Below are 21445 nucleotides of genomic sequence, written 5' to 3'. Positions count from 1 at the left end.
TTTTTGTTTTGCCCTGAAGTATAGGCACATATACAAATTTACACTTTAAATATAAAAAAAAAAAAAAATGATCGCCCTCCCGTATGACCTGACATATAAACACAATTTATATGAAAGTGCCTGAGTTTCATATGGAAGGTTAAAGCAAACGCCCTCGCATATGAAGCTAAGGCACTCCAGTAAAATGTACAAATTTACACAAACAATTATAGAATGAAAAACTAATACAAAATATGTCAGCACTGAAAAAAATATATGTATATTATAAATTGATTTAACATTCGTATTTACTGAAAGTGAAAATGAAATTTATAAAACAAAAACACGGGGTGTTCATTAAAGTGTGGAAGCGCGAGATCTTTTTTGCAATTTTGAGTGCGAAGCGTACCTAGTGTATGTTGTGCTTTGTAATTATTAAACGAATGACGAAATATTACTTAATAACAATAATAGATTGGCGCTTACACATATGTTAGTGTTTGGCCAAGCTTCTCCTCCGATTTGTGGCGTGCGCCTTGATGTTGTCACACAAAGCGGAGGGACCTACAGTTTTACGCCGACTCCGAACGGCAATTGTATTTTTATGAGAAGCTGTTTTTCATGGCAGAAATACACTCGGAGGTTTGCCATTGCCTGCCGAGGGACGACCGCTGTTAAGAAAAAACCTTTTTTTCTATATTTTTGCGATGTTGCTTTGACCAGGGTTTGAACCCAGGCATTGTGGAGTGGAAGCGCGCACTGCTTACCACTACATCACAGCGGCCGACGAATAATTACTTGCAACGCCATTTTGTACCTTGCCATCAAAACTTTTTGGAAATTTTCAAATGGGAAATAGAAAATGATTGATTTCCAATCTGAATCCAACGCAGACCCCTGGGAGCATCACACCGCGTAAAATTGATAGGATTGCAGATATTCTTCCAACGTCGGTTTGCAGAAAAAATAAATTTCGGGACTTTGACGGAAAATGCCAATAAATGTGTAGCAAACTTCGCGCAAAAAATAAAATAAAATTATAAATTAATGTTGGAGAAACTCGTATCTCCTGTCCACCCTTGATTTAAGGTGCCCTCCTTAAATTTTATTGCATATTGCTTCAATGGTGCTATCATTTATTAACGCTTTAAAATGGGACTTTTATATGCGAGGAGTATCCCAATGATACGAATGGAAATGTAAAAATTGAGCTTGCAATATGTTGTAAATATGTCCAAGGATTCCTCCCACTAAATTTTGGCCACTAGGTCGCTATCATTTCTTAACTGTATTTTTCACAAATATGTATGTAAAGACTCCCATTGCTAACAAATTTCATTCACTAATCGTACAATAAAAATAAACTTGTGCTTTTTAGCTTCATTTAAATTACAAAAAAAAAACTCTCAGTGTACACATAAATTTTGTAGATGTATTGTGATTTCACTCCAATATAAAAAATTTGAGCAGCACTGGTTTAAATGAAGAGAGAATTTACAACATTTTATCAAAGGAAGTGATCATAGAAATGAAGAGTTGGTATACAAATTACGCAAAGAAAAAAATTAATTAAAAAACTACTTATTCAAATAAAAAAATTATAAAAGCGTATCGAAAACATAAAACTATCGTATGAAAGCTGTTTAAAAAAATACTTAATTAAATAATGTGACCATTCCCTAACATTATAAATCAGTTAACTTTTATTGCGAGTAAGGAAATTTTTAATAACATTAGGTAATATTATGATAATGATTATTATAACCAGGGAACGGATTTTATTTAAATTTCCTTTTTTTCTGCTAAAGAGATAGAGTATATTCGATTAAGAATGTCCACGATTTAGCTTTCCCTGATTCCATATATACACATTTGATGTTGCCTTTTTTTGCCTTTTTTAAGATATTTGCCTTTTTTTGCCTTTTCTTTCTGCATTTACAATTTTTTTTTAAGATTAAAAAATATACACATGCCCATGCGGCTTATAGAAGCGCAGGGACCTCTTGCCAAATTGGTGTTGGAAAAATTCATAGCCGTTTTCTCAGCTAACGAAGGCTTGGAGACAATAAGGGGTGTGGATAAAATTGTAAAGAGCGGGGAAAACGCCCTTATTCCTGATAATATGAACGTTTCAAACGTTCCATATTTAAATTGGGCTCTACTTGTATCAACTTACGTCGAGCGCACATTTAGTACATTCAAGAATGAAAATGCTGCCAGAAAACTTCAAAATGCATCTTGTGGTTCAATGTTACTACAACTATACAGATTAAAGTTTTATGAATTAGAAACTCGAAAGGATAAAGTAGTCAAAGATTCAAAGTACACATTTTTCATATAATGAAACTAGTTCATAGTTTTTCTCTTTTTTACTTGTAATATAAACATTTCTGTCTTTTTTTAGTGCCTTATTTTGCTTTTTTTGCAATACCTAGTGCCTTTTCCTGCCTTTTTCGCTATTTTGTTTTGCCTTTTTTGCAATACCTATTGCCTTTTCCTGCCTTTTTCGCTATTTTAGTTTGCCTTTTCCAGCCTATTTCGTTATTTTATTTTTCCTTTTTTATAGGGTTTTAGGTCCTAAAAATCCGTTCCCTGATTATAACTATTGTGAACTCCTATTATATGCCCAATCAAAGATTTCCAAATTAAAGCGAAAGCAGTAGGGCATTTACGATTGCATTATGCAAATATTAACCCCCTTATTCTAGAACTCGAATTTTCGTAATTCGTAATTCGTAGCTACGATACGAAAAACGAAAAATCCACATGCTGCAACCCTTGCGGAAACATGTGCAGCATTGTCAGCTATCAGTTATTTTTCGAAGATAGCTGAATGAAGGAGAACAAAGTGGAAAGGAATACACTCATGAAGTGCTTATTTATAGTAAAATTGTTTCATTTTACATATTTTAAAGGAAACGATGGATTCTATTGCATTTGCAATTATAGCAGCGGAGTAAGACGCGTTATGGGAATGATTTCACAAAGATATGCGGAGCTGTCGGGCATAGTAACCATGGGTGCATCTAAGTCAGCTTCTGGTTGAATTGTTGAACCACAAGCCAGAACTCCTCCTATGCCTGAAGAACTGGTTCTCAATCCAGGGCATGAATCACGTATGACGACAATTGTCTGGACGATATCGTGCTGAGTTTGTCTTGTTTCATGAAAACCAAAAATTGTTGGATCGTTTGTGCGATATCGTCCACTCAATTCCAGTTCTGTTTCACGTAACAGTAACAGTAGCACGTAACAGTAACAGTAGCACGTAACAGCAAAACAAATGCATGAATCAGTGTTTTGACGACATAGTTTTGTCAGTGTCGTTTGAACGACAATCGTTTCAAAGTTATGTGATTCATGCCCAGTTAATTCAATAACAGCTTCTTCCAAGTCATTGAAAACATGCACTTTGTTAGGTCCACCACCTGTTGCACTTGCTTCCGCATTCGGCCGCGCTTAGGGATTATAACCCTTATATTACGTTCTCATTGAGCCACTAACTCGAGTTTAACGTTTTGAGTTTATGAACAACTGTCAAGCGTTCACATCGATGGAACTTTTTACGCAAATTTCAACCATACCAAAATTATTTGGTGCAAATAAAAAAAGACGTTAAAGTTCAACTTAACTATTTCTTATGTGTTTAATATCTCGGAAACTAGTTACCCGATTAAAAAATTATTGATGCTAGTTTCAACATAATTTAAATGCCTTTTATGCAAGGTATATACTATAACCAGTTTTAGAACTAATTTTATATAAACTACATTTAAAAATATATATTTTTATTTTATTTTGTTTTTTAGTATTTCTGGACTAAAAATACCATATGAATTATATACATACACGAAAGAAAAATTAATTATCTTTATTTTGACGTCATTAGTTTTTTAATAGGTTATGTTGTCGGCCGCTGTGGTGTAGTGGTAAGCAGTGCGCGCTTCCACTCCGCAACGCCTGGGTTCAAACCCTGGTCAAAGCAACGTCGCAAAAAATATAGAAAAAAGGTTTTTTCTTAACAGCGGTCGTCCCTCGGCAGGCAATGGCAAACTTCCGAGTGTATTTCTGCCATGAAAAACAGCTTCTCATAAAAATACAATCGCCGTTCGGAGTCGGCGTAAAACTGTAGGTCCCTCCGCTTTGTGTGACAACATCAAGGCGCACACCACAAATCGGAGGAGAAGCTCGGCCAAACACTAACATATGTGTAAGCGCCAATCTATTATTATTATTATTATTATTATTATGTTGTTCAGAAGATATTAATATTAAAAAAAATCAGAAAATTTAACTTTAACCATTGATATCTTTTTTATATTTTAATTTCGCCAGGTAATTTTGGTAGGGTTGAAATCAGCACAAAGAGTTCTGTCGAGCCACATTTTTGGTTTTTGCATCGCTAGATTGTTGATATTCTAGACTTACGTGCACAGAACGACTTCGGACTAATTCTGATTAAATCCTGCAGTACGGGAACAGACTAACTGTCGGAAAGTTGGTTGCAAGTTTGGACTATCAAAGACACAAACCGAATCGGGTCAAAAAAAAGGGTTGCATTCGCACAAACTCCAAATAAAAGTGGTGTTTAAGGAGAGTTTAACGAAATTTTTTGAATGATAAACTCCGAGTTTAAGAGTAGAGTTAAGGCTTAAACTCCAAAATGGCCCATAAACACGAGTCAGTGGCTCAATGTGAATGCCTTATTACTAAGTACAATTCTCCTTTCTGTGTTGCCGGAGAAGAGGGGCTTCCGCATGTCAAAGGTATACAAAGGTATTCTTATGCATATCACTCCGGCTACACTATCCACAGTATTCTTGCGCAGAACCCACGTCGAAATTTGCAAAAAAATGCATAGTGCAAACCGAATTTATTAATAAGCTAGTGGTCGAAAATTTGAAACATTTATTTTAAATAAAATTGTAATCCTTTGATTAGACGTGATGTTAAAGTTTTTGGATTCGGGTTATGCGTTTGGACACAACAACCGAAAATCATTGTACAAATAACTAAACCGGACCCAAGTTTCTCGATAAACAGCAACAAAGATTCTTTTTTGATCGTTTGTATAAAGCAGTGGTTACAAATATACGTATATACGAAAGGCAAATTTATCTGTTTAAATCAGGGATGGGCAAATTTTTGGCTCTTAAAGCAGTCAAAGAGCCAGCAAGTGCTACGCAAGAGGTAAAGCAGTTCTCAGGGTGAAGAGGGTATTAAAAATAGATTACAATCATCATACATCCCCACTTTCATGATCAGACGTGGGCACTACCACAAACAAGCGTTAGCCAAAAGTGAGAATGTGTTGGTGTACTTAATTAATTTTGCATGCTGTCGCATGCTCATTGTTGCGCTCTTGCTTGTATACGTACACGCGATGATTATGCTTTTTGAGCGTGTGCTCGTTCTCTGCCCATGCCTGTTCATGATCTTCATCGCACGGCAGCTGCGGAAATACTAACAGTCAACAGCAAATTCAGCATCTCTCAAAAACGAAAATAATTATCATATATACATACATGAGCCGTGATGGACACTACCGCAAACAAGCACGAGCTAAAAGTGAGCAAGTGTTAGTGTGCCTAATTCAGTTTCATCCTCAGGGTTGCCACAAAACTTTTTAATTTTTTACCAAAACTCTAAAAAAAATTACCAAACTCAGAATTTTTTTTTTATTTTTATGTAGATAATTTTTTTGGCGGCGACCAGGCTTAGATTTTTCGAGCGACAGATAAGGTTTTTCCTCTTTTTTGTGACAAACCCCAAATTTGCATAAATATTGCATAATAGAAAGTTAATATTTTAACATACATATTAGAGTGGCCTTTTTGTTGTATGAAAAATTTGAAATGCATGAATCCAAAAGTTTTCGCACAGAATAATGTGAGGTTGGGGATATAACTAAATACGTAATTAGTTTAAAAGCCTTCAGTTGATTCCTAGAGGTTCCGGGTTGAGCTTTTTCGACCAAAAATGCCGAAATTACATTAATTTCTTTTATTTTGCATTTCTTTTTTTTAAGTATATATTAGAAAAATTCTACATTATGCTTTATTTAAAATGATATTAAATATTATTATTATTTGACATTAAATAATATATTGATATAAATGATGATTTCATATTTTTCTCAGCTTTAATATTATCGTGTACCATGGTTTTTCAATCAATGTCAGACTTTTTGAGCTTTTTAAAAATGTAGATGTATTCAATTTTCAATAAAAAACAGTTCAGGAATAAAAAATTGGGTTTCATGGCCGTAAAAGCTGAAAATTTAAAATAATAGTTTCAATTTCAACATGTTTCCTATTAAAAAATCAACATGATCCACCCGGAACCACTCGGAATTTCCGGATCCGGAAAAAACAAATTCCATATTTATTTTCCTTGCCAACCTCATGTTTTTTCGCGCGAAAACTTTCGGTTTTTGAAAATCGACCAAACAAAGCCACTCTAATACATATGTATGTCATTTTATTCGAAATGAAAATACATACGAGCATATTTTGAACGGAAATCTACATTTATGTAAAATATTCATACACAGGTTTATATGTATAAATATTTGAAACATTAATTTAGCTTTGAATTCAAATTTTTTGTTAAATAGATTTTGCATTAATTGGGTGATTTATTAACCGGTAAATGAAATTACGTTTAACAGTACAAAATATCTTTTTAAAAGAGAGTTTAATTTAAAAATTTGTAAATCTTTATTTTTACAAATTATATGAAAAATACGTGGCTGAACTGGGTCGCAAAGGCGACCTATTATTACCGAATTTAAAAATTGTGGCTACTCTAGTATGATCTCTCTCTCTCTCTCTCGGCTCTGCTGCCGCTCTTCGTATACGTGTGAAGCAGTGTTGCCAAGTTTTGAATTTGAAAAAGCACTAAAACCCAAGAAAAGTCGCGTTTCCTCTCCAAAAAAGCACCAAATTTTTTATTGGAGGATTTAATGGACTTTGTATGCATACAAAATTTTACTGCAGGTATGCCGATTCAAGTTAATAAAAATTAATGCTTCTTGCTCAGCGGTCGAAGATTTGTTATTCATTTTACTGTTAGGAGATTCTGGTCCTTTTTTTTAATATTCGTAAAAAATTTAAAGAATTCAGCCCAAATTAAAGGTCTAAAGATCGATTTCTGGTCGCAGAAACATGGACGTTTTTTCAGGCAGTAGCAAATTACCGTATGTAATCTTGCATGATTGAAAGTGCTGCCACTTATTTTTTGGACAAACATGTGCTCTTTCGCTTATGATTGTCATTGTGCCATGATTTTGTTTCCATTTTTGTAAAGTTCCTTACGAAAATTCCAATTGCTCTAAATTTAACTTCCATTTTTGTTTCAGATTTACAGTTTTGGTGTCTTCAAAGTAAAACTAAAAGAACCAAAAAACGCAACCAAACTCTAAAATTTTCGCGTTTTGAATTAAGAAAAGCACTAAATTTAGTGCGAAAAGCACTAAGTTGGCAACAGTGGTGTGAAGCACACTTGTGCTCAGAGTTGGCGAAACAGCAACGAATTAACATCGCGCATAGCGGTTCTGCTTTGTTACTTGAATACAAAAATGCCTTGCGAGAAATAAGTACGCACATACATACTTTGCTTGAAAATGCTTTTGGTGGCAGGCAATGATTTGACGTGGTTGCATCCAATGAATTTTTAAATTTTTAATTTGAGTTTTTATGTATGTACATATCATACCTATCGCTCATTTACTTCAATACTATCTTAACTCAAAAAACTAAAAACTCGAGAAAAACGGCTTTAAAGTTTTAAATTTGCATATATCTACTCCCATGGTAAAAATTAATACATATTTGTTTCTAGTGAGCTACTGATAATTGTTACAGCTTTGAAATTTTTACACATCATAGGAAAGAGGCAACGTTCATTCTTAACAGAATTGATTGGATTATGACACTTTTCTAGTAAATGAGCGATGCCCGTATGTATATATGCTAAATATATGTATTTATATGTTTTTATTGAAGCCCGATAATTTAAAAATTTTGTTTTAGTTCTCGTAATTTCCTACTAGGTTGCAATGCGGAGCCGTTTTCTTGTTCTCACCAACACAGTCACAGTTTAACTTTTGGGGACCACAAATGTACATGTATAGTATATGTTCTCATTCTCTTTTAATGTTTGCATTAGTAAAGAGAGTCGGAGTACAATCTGTTTTATTATGCTCTTCTCCCTTCATGCTGGCTCTTGATGCCCCCCTCATCATGCTCCTAAATGAGCCAAGCCGGCTCCTCAGTGCAAAAGACTCCTGGGAGCCAATTTGCCCATCTCTGATTTAAATGAACACCACTAATATTTCCTGCAAACACACATCGATATACATCTTTTATCTCGCCTCCGACACAGAATTGTTGTCGTACAAAATTACGCAAAAAAGCTTACTCGTTCGTTTTTAGGCATGCCATTGTTATTAATTTCGAAAGTTCGAAAATACGATTGGGATTGCAGCATACTATTTTAAATCCGAATACGAAAGAGTTGCAGAATAGGGGTGTAAGATAATAAGAGCTGTAGAACTGAACCACGCAGGAACAATTTTTTACAAGGGCGTGTAATTTCTGGCGTGTGCCCATCACATCGACATCATCGGTAACAAAAATCGCGAAGTCTGTTTTATCTTTTCCAAGTTGGATAAGGAAGTATTGTAACCCTGCTATTAGTAAATCGATCTATTGTAACCCCGCTATTAGTAAAAACAGCAAGTTGGCTGTGAGTGATATTTTTATCTTGTGAATTAGAGTTTTATTATACCGACGTGTAGAAGTTTCCGTTTTTGCAATAGAATAGCAAGTTTATACAAATAAGGCACTTTTATTAAAGCAGATAAAGAATATTGTAAAAAACTTCTGCTGAACTCAATAGGAGCAAAAGCTTTCAATACGGTTACGCCATTAACAGCACCGAATAATCCGGGCGACATAACCTATGAAGAATTAGTGCGAAGTTGTTAGTTGAACAACCTCGTTTTCTATCAAAATTTCAACGTGAAGGGCAATCCGTAACTGAGTACGTGAAATCCTTACGAGCTGAAATAAACGAGTGCAAATTTATATCAAATTGCACGTGCAAGTCATCGGTGGCATTCATTTTTCTGCGAGCCCAATTAATTCGAGGTATCCAGGACACCTGCATCAGAGAGCAGCTAATACAGGCAAGTAGAGCAACTTTTGATGAAATAGTCGCAACAGCTGTTTCCCTTGAAGCCGCTAGGTTGAACGCTAAAGAGCTGAACACGCGAGTGGCAAATACCAGTGAGGGCGGCACTCCAGATATCACAAAAATTTCGAAGTTCAAGAAAGGGAAACGCCCCAACCCAAGAATGATAGAATACAAGATTGCGCCCATCAGAGAGGATTTTTGAGAATATCTTTTGTGTGACGTCACACTGATGCAATTGCGAGAGAGAAATGCCAAAACGTGAGCAAGAATGGAAGAAGGAAAAATGTTGCAAGGAAAACGTAAACAAGTTGCACAAGTGTGACGTTATACAAACAACGATTCTGTCAAATTCACTGAGAGAGGAATAGCGGTACCGTTATGGGCGCAACCTCTATTTCTCTCAATCGTGGCCCCAACCAATCATCAAAGCCCTTAAAAATTAATTACAAAGAACTGGGTATGGAAGGCCTGTGCATCCGATGTGGGAGGTCTAACCACATGACAAAAGAGTGCCGCGTCAACAAGTCGAACCTGTGGTGCTCCCACTGTAACAAATCAGAACACGTCAACAAAGTGTGTATTTCAACTCGCCTCGGGAAAAGTAAATTAACTAAAAAGGTACATCAGATTCAAAGCATCGACAACGACGTTTGCAGGATTACTAATAGGCGTCGAGATGCACTGCAAGTTTCCAGATCAGAGCGTTATTACGGCAACGTTAAAATAGAAGGTCAATCAATAACATTCGGAGTTGCCACAGGCTCAGGATTTACTTTCCTGCCACGAGGCATCTTCAACAAACTAAATCTGCGCGATCGTCTCAAACTAACAAATCTTATATTCAAACGTACACCAAGGCAACCTTTAGACCCGATGGGAAAGCATGCGTTAACGTAAAAGCCAACGGCAGGTCAGCCAAGGAGGAACTAACTATACGTGGTTCCTGACAATTGCGCACCTATAATGGGTAGATCGTGAATCCGGAACCTGCTCATAAACATTGCGGACCCGGAAGAATCCAAAGTAACTAATATAGCAGAAGTGCAGCAAGTTAATGTTACCGACATTGACGATATCGTTTCTGAATTTCAAAATATCTTCCAACAAAGAATCGCTTGCGTGCCAAATTACGAGGTGTCGCTCAAGATTCGTGAAGGTGCAACGCCGGTATACGTGAAGGAGCGACAGGTGCCGCACACATTAACAGAACGAGTTGACAAGGAAATTTATCATTTAGAAAGAGCGGGCATAATTAGAAAAATTACAAACAGCGACTGGGGTTCTCCTCTCGTCGTAATTCCAAAGGCAGACGGAGGAGTCCGCTTATGCGTAGACTACAAGGTAGGGGTGAATAAACGCTTGATTAATGCACACTACCCAATTCGGAAAATAGATGAGGTTCTCAACAGTATTTTTGTCGGCTCGATCTGTACAAGGCATATCTTCACATTCCAGTTGATAAGCAGTCAAGCATCACTCAAAGAATTTCGACACATCGGGGAACTTACCGGATGAATCGACTTTCGTTTGGTATCAAAACTGCCCCGGCCGAATTCAATCGAATAATTGACCAGATACTACGGGATGTACCCAAAACTGAATCATATTTTGATGACACCGTGAGACAAGGAGAGTCCGTACAATATTGTAAAAATAACCTAAAAAAGTGCCTAAAGCAGAAATTCGACCTTCATTTAAATTAAGCAAAATGTATATTCTTCTCCACAAGTATCGAGTTCTTGGGGTACGTTGTTCAGCACAATAAAGTGTTGAAATCACCGGCTAAGGTGGCCGCAATTGTTAACATGCTGGAACGACACTCAATTGAAGAGGTACGTCGATTCCTTGGCATGGTCACATATTATGGCAGGTTCATACCGAACATTTCAACTATTACAACCCCGCTACGAAAACTATTAAAAAGGGAGAAAGGTTTCGATGGTCAAGCGAATGCCAAAATGCATTTAGTTTATTAAAACAAGAAATATCCAGCGATAGAGTCTTAACACTGCATAACCCGGAAATCCCACTTCAACTTGCTTGTGACGCAACTCCTTCAGGTATAGCAGCAGTCTTATCGCACACACAAAATGGAGAAGAGAAACCTATTTCCTTCGCGTCACGATCGTTAACACCCGCAGAACAAAACTATTCGCTGCTGGACAGAGAAGCACTGGCGATCTTTTTCGGTGTACGCCACTTTCACGAATACCTGTACGGACAAACATTTAAAGTTGTAACGGATAATCAACCTTTAGTAAGGATATTTCATCAGCACTCGAAAATACCGCAAATGACTTCAGCACGACTGCAAAGATATGCCGCATTTCTATCCGGATATAACTACGAAATCATCCATAAGCAACGCAACAGTGGAACGCATTTCTTCGACTAAATTAAACTTCAAAACAATCCGGACTGAAACAAGTAAAGATGAAGTCCTTTCGAAACTGTTACGAGAACTACAGCATAACAATTGTGAAGATTCTGAATTTACAATTGATCAAAATGTAATATTTAGAGGACAACGGGCAGTAATTCCGAAGACACTTCAACAAGCCGTTTTACAAGAACTACATTACACGCATGTAGGCATCACCAAGATGAAACAACTTGCCAGGCAATACGTTTATTGGAAATCGATCGACAAGGATATCGAACAATATGTACGAGCGTGCGCTGCTTGTGTTTTCACTACAAACAGTCCAAGTAAAGCTACGTTACCACATTGATTACGCAGGACCATATCAAGGTCACTTCGTCCTCGTAGTAATAGATGTAAAATCTAAGTGGGCTGAAATTGGCGTATCCAAGCAAGCACCATCTTCAACATCGACCATTCACATTCTTCGTAACATCTTCTCCAGAAACGGATATCCAGAGGTCATGGTATCCGATAATGCAACGATCTTCAAAAGTGACGAATTTTCTACATTTTGCCAAAATTCAGGTATTTTCGAAAAATTTATAGCGCCAGGCCAGCCAGCCACAACCGGACTAGCGGAAAGGAGCATACAAACTCTCAAAAACAGTTTAGCCGCAATGTTAAACGAATTGTTATCTATGACAGACAAGGTGAGAGAAATTTTATTTAAATACCGCATCACGCCTTTGATTAACGGGAAGAGTCCATCAGAGAAGTTGTTAAGTCTTGTTGCACAAGTCTTAAGATTAGTTACGCACACTCATAGGGCACACATTTAAGATGCGCATGTCCTCAGCATGTGGTAACGATTGTAAGGCCGATAAGTAGAACAATAGAAAGTAGCAATTGTGCGCACGTGCAACGGCATTGTACACATACATATATAGTGCACATGCGCACAACATGACCTAAGGGTTGTTTAGTTGGCAATTATAGACATTAGAATTCAATGCCAGGGTGTATGGGAATAGTTACGTATGCATTTCTTAAATGTTATGAAATGCGATTGGCTTAAAATGCAAGTGAAACCGTAGACTATTTTTATTACTTCCTGGCACTGTCGGTTTAAATGTTTTTCTAGATAAGTTATACATACCTACTACATGTGTAGTGCAACACACATGTTTTAGATATACTATGGTTAGGGTAATAATTGTGTATGTGTAGGTTAAGAGTTTTTGTTATAAATAAAGGCTCTGGGACACCAGAGCGTCAGTTATCTACCAAACCCCCGCGTTAACAGATGTACCTACATAGACAAATTTGTAGCCGCCTAGACTCACTAAGGCCCGTCAAGCACCTGAAATCCTGCCAGGGTGTTAAGAGCGCTAGACAACTAAGTTTGGGAGATAGGGTTCAAGCCCGATATTACACTCCCAACAAACCGCAATGGAAGTTAGGTACAGTTATCAGGAAGTTGGGGTATCTTCATTATGTTGTAAAACTAGATGACGGGTACACCTTCAAACGACACATAAACCAGCCGGCTACTCCCAACGAGCGTATCAAGGAAAGACATGAATACAATGCCATTTTATGAAAGCAATATGTTCCAGTTCAACAAGATTCAGTTTCATTTCGACACAATTCACTACCGGGTCAACAACAAAGTCTACTTCCAGCTTTACAACAATATCCAATTCCAGCATTACTACCGACGAAAGCAGTCGAAGACAACAGACATAAACGCCGCAGGAAAAATGAAACAGACTTAGAAATTGATCCAGATCCGAAGCGGATATGTAACGACGAGGGTAACTCAGAATCACCGAACGTAATTGATCATTGAGTACTAATCCTCTCCGACACGTAAATCAACTCGGAATCGTAGACCATCAAAATATTTAGATGAGTACGTTTCTGAGTAGAATACGAACCTATTATAACAATCGTTAGTCATCCTACTACTCTTGTAAGCATCTGTAAATTTTCACTAGAGTTATATGAGACATTATTTTTCATATCAAACACCAAATTTGGTGTCACACTTTCGATTGGCTTCAAATTTTTTTTATGGGTTCTATACATGAAATAAGCTAACATATGTTCGAGGATTTTTTTCGCTTTTTTCTTTGGAGATATGATCTGTTAAAGTTTGCATTTTTTCGAGATTCAGACTAATCATATACTCCTTCAAATCGTTATATCTCGGGTCCATCGTAGAGACTTCATCATCATCATTTTAAAGCTTAAGAAACGGGCTTAATATTTCTATATATAAGATGGTCAAGATTGTCCTAAAGCTAACTTAGCTATTAACAGTTGAACTTTTTGAAGTTGATTTGCATAGTGAAGACCAGTAGATTAGGGATTTAAAATTATACCATCGTAATCCTTGTTTAATTCTCTATACAAAACGTGGTTCAAAAAAATGGGGGTTTTTCAATAACTATTTTTAAAATATTTTTCTTTATAACGATATGGTTTATTTTGCGAGAATCAACAATTTTTTGTAATCTGTTTTCCAAAACTTATGTTGAAATATATTTAGTAAGATGTCGCGTAAGATTCCGCTGCAATTCACACTTGATCATGCGGTTGTTGGTTTTGTTGGTTTTTGTTAATAACTCTACTTTTAGAATGTTTAACTTTTTATGTGTGCTCCTCCTTAAGTTATTTGTTTTTGTTATTTTATGGCCTTATAACAATTATATTCAACAATTTTTATTGAGCTTGAGGCCGTTTTTAATGAAAAACTTATTGTAGAAAAGCAACAATAATTTGAAAAAATGGTAGAAGTGATAGCTACATATTTCGGAAATCACCACATTTCCTCATCAGACTTCTTTCAGTAGAATTCGAACCGACGCTGCGCTTGATTGTGTTGGCTTAACAAATGAAAAAGTGGGAAAAAAGCAACGATAATTTACAAGGTGAAAACAATAGGATGGCTCAAATAAGTTACGCTCTTAGTTTTTGATTACCAAAAACCAACTTTATTTCTTTCTTTTCTCTTTTAAACAGGATTCTCCTTAAAGTTAGCTGCGGTTTTTCTCTTCTTCGTCATGTCCAACTTACACAGGGTTGTATTCATACATAAAATATTTCAAGGGTATTAATTGCTTTTACAGCTCGAACATCTTGACATTTTGATCGACTCGATCAACTGTCGATAACTTAAACTAAGTGTCGCCTAAATGGTCTCAATCGCCAGTGTCTGAATCGTTGGTAGGCGCAAGCCATTTTCGTAATCGGTTGGCTTCTACAACGCCGTCATAAGGTATCTGAGTTATTTGACAATTTTCAATATCATATAAAACATAACGATCATTATCCAATTTCTTATGTATTACATAAGGCCCGCGATATTTTGGGATTAGTTTCTTATTCGTCCCAGCAGTAGTATCAACATTTTTCATGACAACAAAGTCTCCGACCTCGTAACCATCTGCTGGTACATTGTGCTTCAGAAAATATTTAAGATTGTACTCTTGAGATTTTTTGATATACTGGAAAGCCTTGTCACGAATTTGCCCAAGTTCACAAACTTCCGATTCTTCTTTATCTACTAGAAATTCAGTTACCTCATCTACAACTCCACCACGCTGTTCCACACCAAATAACAAATGGCACGGAGATTTCTTGGTTGAAGACTGCATAGTATTGTTAATAGCATATTCAACATTAACGAGTTTACTTGCCCAGTCGGAATGGTTGATCGGTTCTGCTAGTTTTGACAACATTGCCTTTAGCACTCTATTCACACGCTCAACCTGGCCATTGGCTTGAGGAGAACCCACCGCCACCTTTACATGCGCTATATTATTTCTTTTTACAAAATCAGAGAATGCTTGCGAAGTAAAACAGGAACCCCTATCACTTATTATTCGCCTAGGTCGACTATAGTAGTCAAAGTATTTCTGTAAGGCTGAACACACTTCTTTAGTGCTCGTGGTTCTAACCGAATATAACTTCACATGTTTCGTAAAACCGTCCACAACAACTAAAACGTGCTTCCTCGCAGATCTAACTGAAGGCAATGGTCCAAAATGATCGATATGTACTGTGTCAAATGGTTCAGGTTTCTTAGGTATATTATATAAGTTGCGGCGTTTTGAGCGCGACTCCGGCGAGTAAACTATACATTTTAAGCAATTTCTTATAAAATTTTTTACTCTCTTCCTTATCTTTGGAAACCAATAATGTCTTCTTAGCTTTTCTACAGTTTCCTCCACCGCCATGTGCCCAATCTTCTCGTGAATAACCCTAATCACATTTGGCTCCATTTCCCTAGGAACATACAGCCTTAAATGTCCTTTCTGGTCTTTCCTAAAAACCAACCCGTCTTTCAGTTCGTACGATTCAATCGACCCATTTTCCAAACGAGACCTAAGAGTCTTCATAGTTTCATCTCTATTCTGAGTCAGCTGCAAGTTAAAATCTATGTCCTCCCTACTCCCCAAATCAACCATACAGCATCTACTCAGGGCATCAACATGACCCTCGATGTTGCTGCACGATGCCTTGCTTTATAGTTGTAGTTTTCAAATGTGAAAACCCACTTAGCAATACGCGGATTAACTTGCTTCTTTACCAGCGCTTGAGCCAAAGCATTACAGTCTGTAACAATAGTAAACGGTATTCCCATAAGTTATGTCTTAAATCTTTCCAAAGCATACACAATGGCCAAAGTTTCGAGTTCAAAACTGTGCAACAAAGATTCGCTCTCTGATGCCGTCTTTGAGAAGTACGATATAGGGTGAAATCTGCCATTGCCTTGCTTTTGCATGAGAATTGCCCCAAAACCCAACTTGCTGGCGTCAGTATGCAGTTCCGTTTCCCTCGAAGGAGAATAGATGGCCAATACAGGGGCTGAAACCAAACATTATTTTAATTTATTAAAAGCTTCTACACATTCTTTCGTGAAATTAAATGGAGTATTCTTCTTAAGAAGTGAAGTTAAAGGTTTAGTAATTTTTGAAAATGAGGCGACAAATCTTCTGAAAAAGGAGAACAAACCTAAACATCTTTGGACCTCCTTAACGTTTCGAGGCTGGGGAAATTCCTTAATGGCATCTATATGCATAGGATGAGTTCGAATACCCTTTTGGTTAACCACATAACCCAAGAAATCAATTTCAAAGTAACCAAGATTACACTTGCTCATTTTCAACTCTAATCCGGCCTTTCTTAGCCGTTGCAAAACTTCACCCAACACTTCCACATGGGACTCAAAAGCATCCGTTGCTATCGTTATATCATCAATAAACACCACTATCTTTTTTGAATGAATTAAGTCTCTCAACACCTCGCAAATAAACCGTTGGAAAAATGCTGGTGCGTTTTTCAGTCCAAAAGGCATTCGAGTGTACTCATATTGGCCACTAGCAGTTACAAATGATGTGTACTTAATCGATTCTTCATGCATACGTACCTGATGGAATCCATTTTTTAAATCTAATGCAGTAAAGTACTTCTTTACCTCGAGATATTCTATACAGTCTTCAACTAACGGAATATATATACATAACCTGCCCTCACCACTTTTTTTTCTAACAAGGACTGTAGCCGACGCATACGGAGAGTTACTGTACCGAATATAACCCTTCTTAAGCAGTTCATCAATTATTGACTGCACCTCCGATTTTTCTAAATAAGATAATCTCCGAGGAGTACAGTGGAACGGCGTGTCATCAGTTAAATTTAATTTCATTTTCAAATCGTAAAGTTTCTTTTCGTCATCAGCTATAGGACTACAATAATTTTTAATGATTAGCTCCTGAAGTACTCCAAACTGTTTTCCATGTAAATCAGGATTAATGTTTATTTCTGTATACGATAAATTGTGATCATCACTACTTTGCTCAATACATAAGTCTGAAGCAATATCGGAAGCTTGAACGACCCTTACCACACCACACAACTTTATCTCAAATTCGTTCCCACAATGCACCGAAGGTTCCGAGGTCAAAATTTTAAAACTTGTATTACTACCTTCCGAATGTAACTCCTTAATATTTTTCTTTACACCTGATTTCAGACACTGTTCACAATAGTCATCAGATTTCCTTAAGCCAAACAAGTCAAATGCACCATTATTTAAAAACTTAGGGTGTCCAAATTCATTCTTATTTTTAATAAGCAACAATTAATTTTTTGGATAAACTTTTCTGTGTTTGAATTTACATAGAATATATTAAATTTTCTTAAAAGGTCACGTCCCACAAGTAGCGGCATAGATAGGTCAGAATCTGGAAGCACAGACAATTCATGTAAAACTTTCTGATTGTCAAACACTACAACACATGAAACATTATCATACACATGTAAATTCACATTACCCACCCCAACATAGTTTGATAATTTCAAACGTCCACTCATCAAATATGGAACACATGACTTCTTAATGAAACTCCTCGGACTGCCGGAATCAAAAAGAGCAGAACAATTATTTTTCTTAGTGCATTTGCCCTGTTTGTCCTTAAAGGCGACACTTACCATTTGCAGCTCATGAATTGCTTCGACCATACCCTCCTCATCTCCTATGTACATCATTCGGACCGACCCCTTCGGGGGATCTTCAACGGCAGCAACCAATCCTCGTTTTGGACAAGCTTGATGCAAGTGGCCCATCGTTCCACACTTAAAACAGGAACCCACAGGACGTTTTGGTTTCGGGCACTGTGTCTGATAGTGTCCAAATTGCGAACAGTTGTAGCAGCGAATTGTATCATTAACTGGAGCTGCCGTAGCTCCATCCGTAGTAGTCATTAAACCAACGCGCGATTTGTTTGGCTTAACTGTCTCAGTATCGGACGCAACTTCTCATACCTCTCCAACTGAAGCTTCAATTCACGAACCGTCTTTGCCTGGTATAACACGGTAGCCAAACCAGATCTATCGCCAATGTTAACAAAAACTGCATCCACCAAATCAGTTGCATTTCCAACAAGTACCTTTAAATGCTTTCATTGCTTTTCGGTTTACGATTTTTTAACTCCTCATATACTTCCCACAAGGAATTCGAATGCCCGAATTGCTATATTAGGGCTTCCTTGAGACCGTCATAATCAGCAGCGGATACCGTTCTAGCAAACAGTTTAGCTGATCCATCCAAAAGGCGGCGAACACATAAAAACTTATAACGTTTATTTATCTGCAACATTTCGAAAATCTCTTCCAGATCGGTAAACCATTTTTTAATATCATGTGCATCGTCACCCGTCCACTTCGTTGCCATAGCATCAATTGATACGACATCCAATGGCGTATTTTGTTGAGCGCTTCCCTGCAATTGCTGAATCTCTTGCTTCAAAAGCAAAATTTCACGTTGTTTTCTTAAGCGAACAATCTTAGCATCCAAGGGAACCATATTCGACGTATTTCCTGCAACACTACTGGCCTTGTTTTCCGATACATAAGAAATTGGAGCAATAGATGACGCAAACGTAACAGCAGTTGTATTGATTCCCGTGCTTGGGACTATCGGAGAGTTTCCCACCGAAGCACAAATTACCGAAGGAGTTTCATCCCTCATTGGAACAGCAGTTTCTTCATAATTATCATCGGAAGTTTGATTGATTACGGAAATTATTGATGGAACAGAAGATTCTTCAACATAAGTGACCGAAGTTACATCCTTTGCAGAAGTCATCGTAGGAACAAAAGCGCATGTAGTCGAAAAGTTTGCATCAGCAGTAGAAAAATTTGCATCAGTGTTTTTTCCACAAGAAACCAACCCAGGATCATTCTGGGCGCCGACCACTCGAGCGCAAAGTGCACGTAGTTGGGAAATAGTTGTCGATTCGGGGAATTTCACTCCCGCTTTAGTCAACGTTTCCACGAGGTCCTCTTTATTACCAAGATTTTCGGCCATAGTATTTCAACTGGACTATATAGTTTAAAAATTCATCAACTTAATGTTTATTCGGGTTTACAATCCCACTTCTGCGGTTGAAAACAATAGGATGGCTCAAATAAATTACGCTCTAAATTTTTGATTACCAAAAACCAACTTTATTCCTTTCTTTTCTCTTTTAAACAGGATTCTCCTTAAAGTTAGCTGCGGTTTTTTCCCTTCTTCGTCATGTCCAACTTACACAGGGTTGTATTCATACATAAAATATTTCAAAGGTATTAATTGCTTTTACAAAGGCGAACTCAGCACAGTGCGTAGGCAACTGGCTGAGTCAGTGGGATCGTCGGTTCGAATCCTAGTGAAAGAAGTCTGATGAGGAAATAAGGTGATTTCCGAAATAGCTATCACTTCTACCGTTTTTTTCAAATTATTGTTGCTTTTCCACAATAAGTTTTTCATTAAAAACGCCTCAAGCTCAATAAAAATTGTTGAATATAATTGTTATAAGGCCATAAAATAACAAACACAAATAACTTAAGGACGAGGACACCTAAAAGTTAAACATTCTAATAACAGAAATATTAACAAAAAGCAACCAAACCAACAACCACATGATCAAGTGTGAATTGCAGCGGAATAGCTGCGCTTGATTGTAGTTGGCTTAACAAATGAAATAGTGGAAAAAGCAACAAGAATTTAAAAGGCGAACTTAGCACAGTGCGTAGGCAACTGGCTGAGTCAGTGGGATCGTCGGTTCGAATCCTACCGAAAGAAGTCTGATGAGGAAATGTAGTGATTTCCGAAATAGCTATCACTTCTACCATTTTTTCAAATTATTGTTGCTTTTTCGCCATACGTTTTTATTAAAAACGGCCTCAATCAAGCTCAATAAAAATTGTTGAATATAAGTATTTAAAAACTTAATTGAATTAGATATTACAATATCAATTGAATTGGTTTTGGAAATGCTTTACTTCTAAACAACACGTAGAAGGGTTGCCACATGTTTAGAAATCAAATTCACTTTGATTAAGGGAATAAGGTAACTGAAATATGTATATCAATATGGGTATCAGACAAAAGAATAAATTGGACATTCTTGAGTTAATTTAAGAGTCCAGTAATTTAAAAGGAACGTAATCAGAACAAATCATTGATTGACAATGTATGTGTTTGTAATAAAATAATAAATACCTTTGGTTTGGCACAATTATTATATTAGTTTAACTAAATTTGACTTTACAAACAGGTGGCAACCCTCTTCGTAATATTTGCAAGCTAAAACCTTTTTAAATCTCTTTCGTCTGACTCCCATATGGTGATACCTATCTATTTCAATTACCGAATCCCTTAAATTCAAATGGAATTTGATTTTCTAAACAGGTGGCAACCTTCTACTTGTAGTTAAGAAATAAACCCTTTTCATACACATTCAAATAGATACCCGTCTGTTAATAATTCATTTAACTTATAAAAAATTTTAATTTAACTTTTACCATTTGGTAACTCGTTAACAAAACTAAACCTCTATTGTCTACAGGTCAAGCTTTTTAAACTGGCACTTCATTTTTGAAAATAGAACGAATCGTGCAGATCTGATGGTACTGAAAAAAAGATGTTACGCATTAGCAAACAACGCATTACTTCAAAAAGTGTAAAAAATGAGCAGGTCTTTATTTCTTCTTTCGAAAGCTAAAAATCTGTATTATTTCATAAAATAATAATAAATAACATATTTTAACATATATTTTTATTCATTCCATTAAAATTTACCATTTTTTGAAATCTTGACTAAAAAAAACGTTTTTCTGGAATACAGCAGGGACACCCTGTGTTTAATTTTATTCCAAAAATTTTATTCCTGCACTTCTCTATTATCTATATGGAAATAAAAAATGTCAAACCAACATTTTATTTCAAAGAATATATTTTTGACATTTGTTCCCGTGAAGAGCTTATGCATGGCTATGCTCTTATTATTCTTAGTATAAAATTTGTCGACTTTGGTGGTTTCCTGGCGACATATAATTAGGTTAGGTTAGAGT

The 21445-nt window shown here is 36.5% G+C and overlaps 2 protein-coding genes and 1 long non-coding RNA gene across 5 annotated transcripts in view; 1 reads left to right on the top strand and 2 right to left on the bottom strand.

The window, feature by feature from the left end:
• LOC118749240 overlaps window positions 1–4605 on the top strand; it is a 12416-nt gene extending 7811 nt beyond the window's left edge. The window contains exon 3 of the long non-coding RNA XR_004994185.1: window positions 4315–4605. This is a non-coding gene — a long non-coding RNA (uncharacterized LOC118749240). The remainder of the gene's footprint in view (window positions 1–4314) is intronic.
• The window catches only part of LOC118749238 (ras-related protein Rab-43-like), a 121763-nt gene that overhangs the window by 68109 nt on the left and 32209 nt on the right, over window positions 1–21445 (bottom strand). The window lies entirely within an intron of this gene.
• On the bottom strand, window positions 17888–19756 carry LOC118749237 (zinc finger protein GIS2-like). Of its 2 annotated transcripts, none has more exons than XM_036484035.1 (2): window positions 18041–19756; window positions 17888–17963 (listed from the first exon to the last, which is right to left on the bottom strand). In XM_036484035.1, exons 1-2 carry the CDS (start codon window positions 18311–18313, stop codon window positions 17946–17948), a joined length of 291 nt encoding a protein of 96 aa, XP_036339928.1. In that variant the 5' UTR covers window positions 18314–19756; the 3' UTR covers window positions 17888–17945. Both variants share the same exon structure in this region; 1 of them encodes a protein (XP_036339928.1).

Source organism: Rhagoletis pomonella, unplaced genomic scaffold (genome assembly GCF_013731165.1).
Source record: "Rhagoletis pomonella isolate Grant_MI unplaced genomic scaffold, Rhpom_1.0 Rhpom_scaffold_00014, whole genome shotgun sequence".
Classification (NCBI taxonomy): Eukaryota; Metazoa; Arthropoda; class Insecta; order Diptera; family Tephritidae; genus Rhagoletis; species Rhagoletis pomonella.
This window is presented reverse-complemented; position numbering and strand designations above follow the sequence as displayed.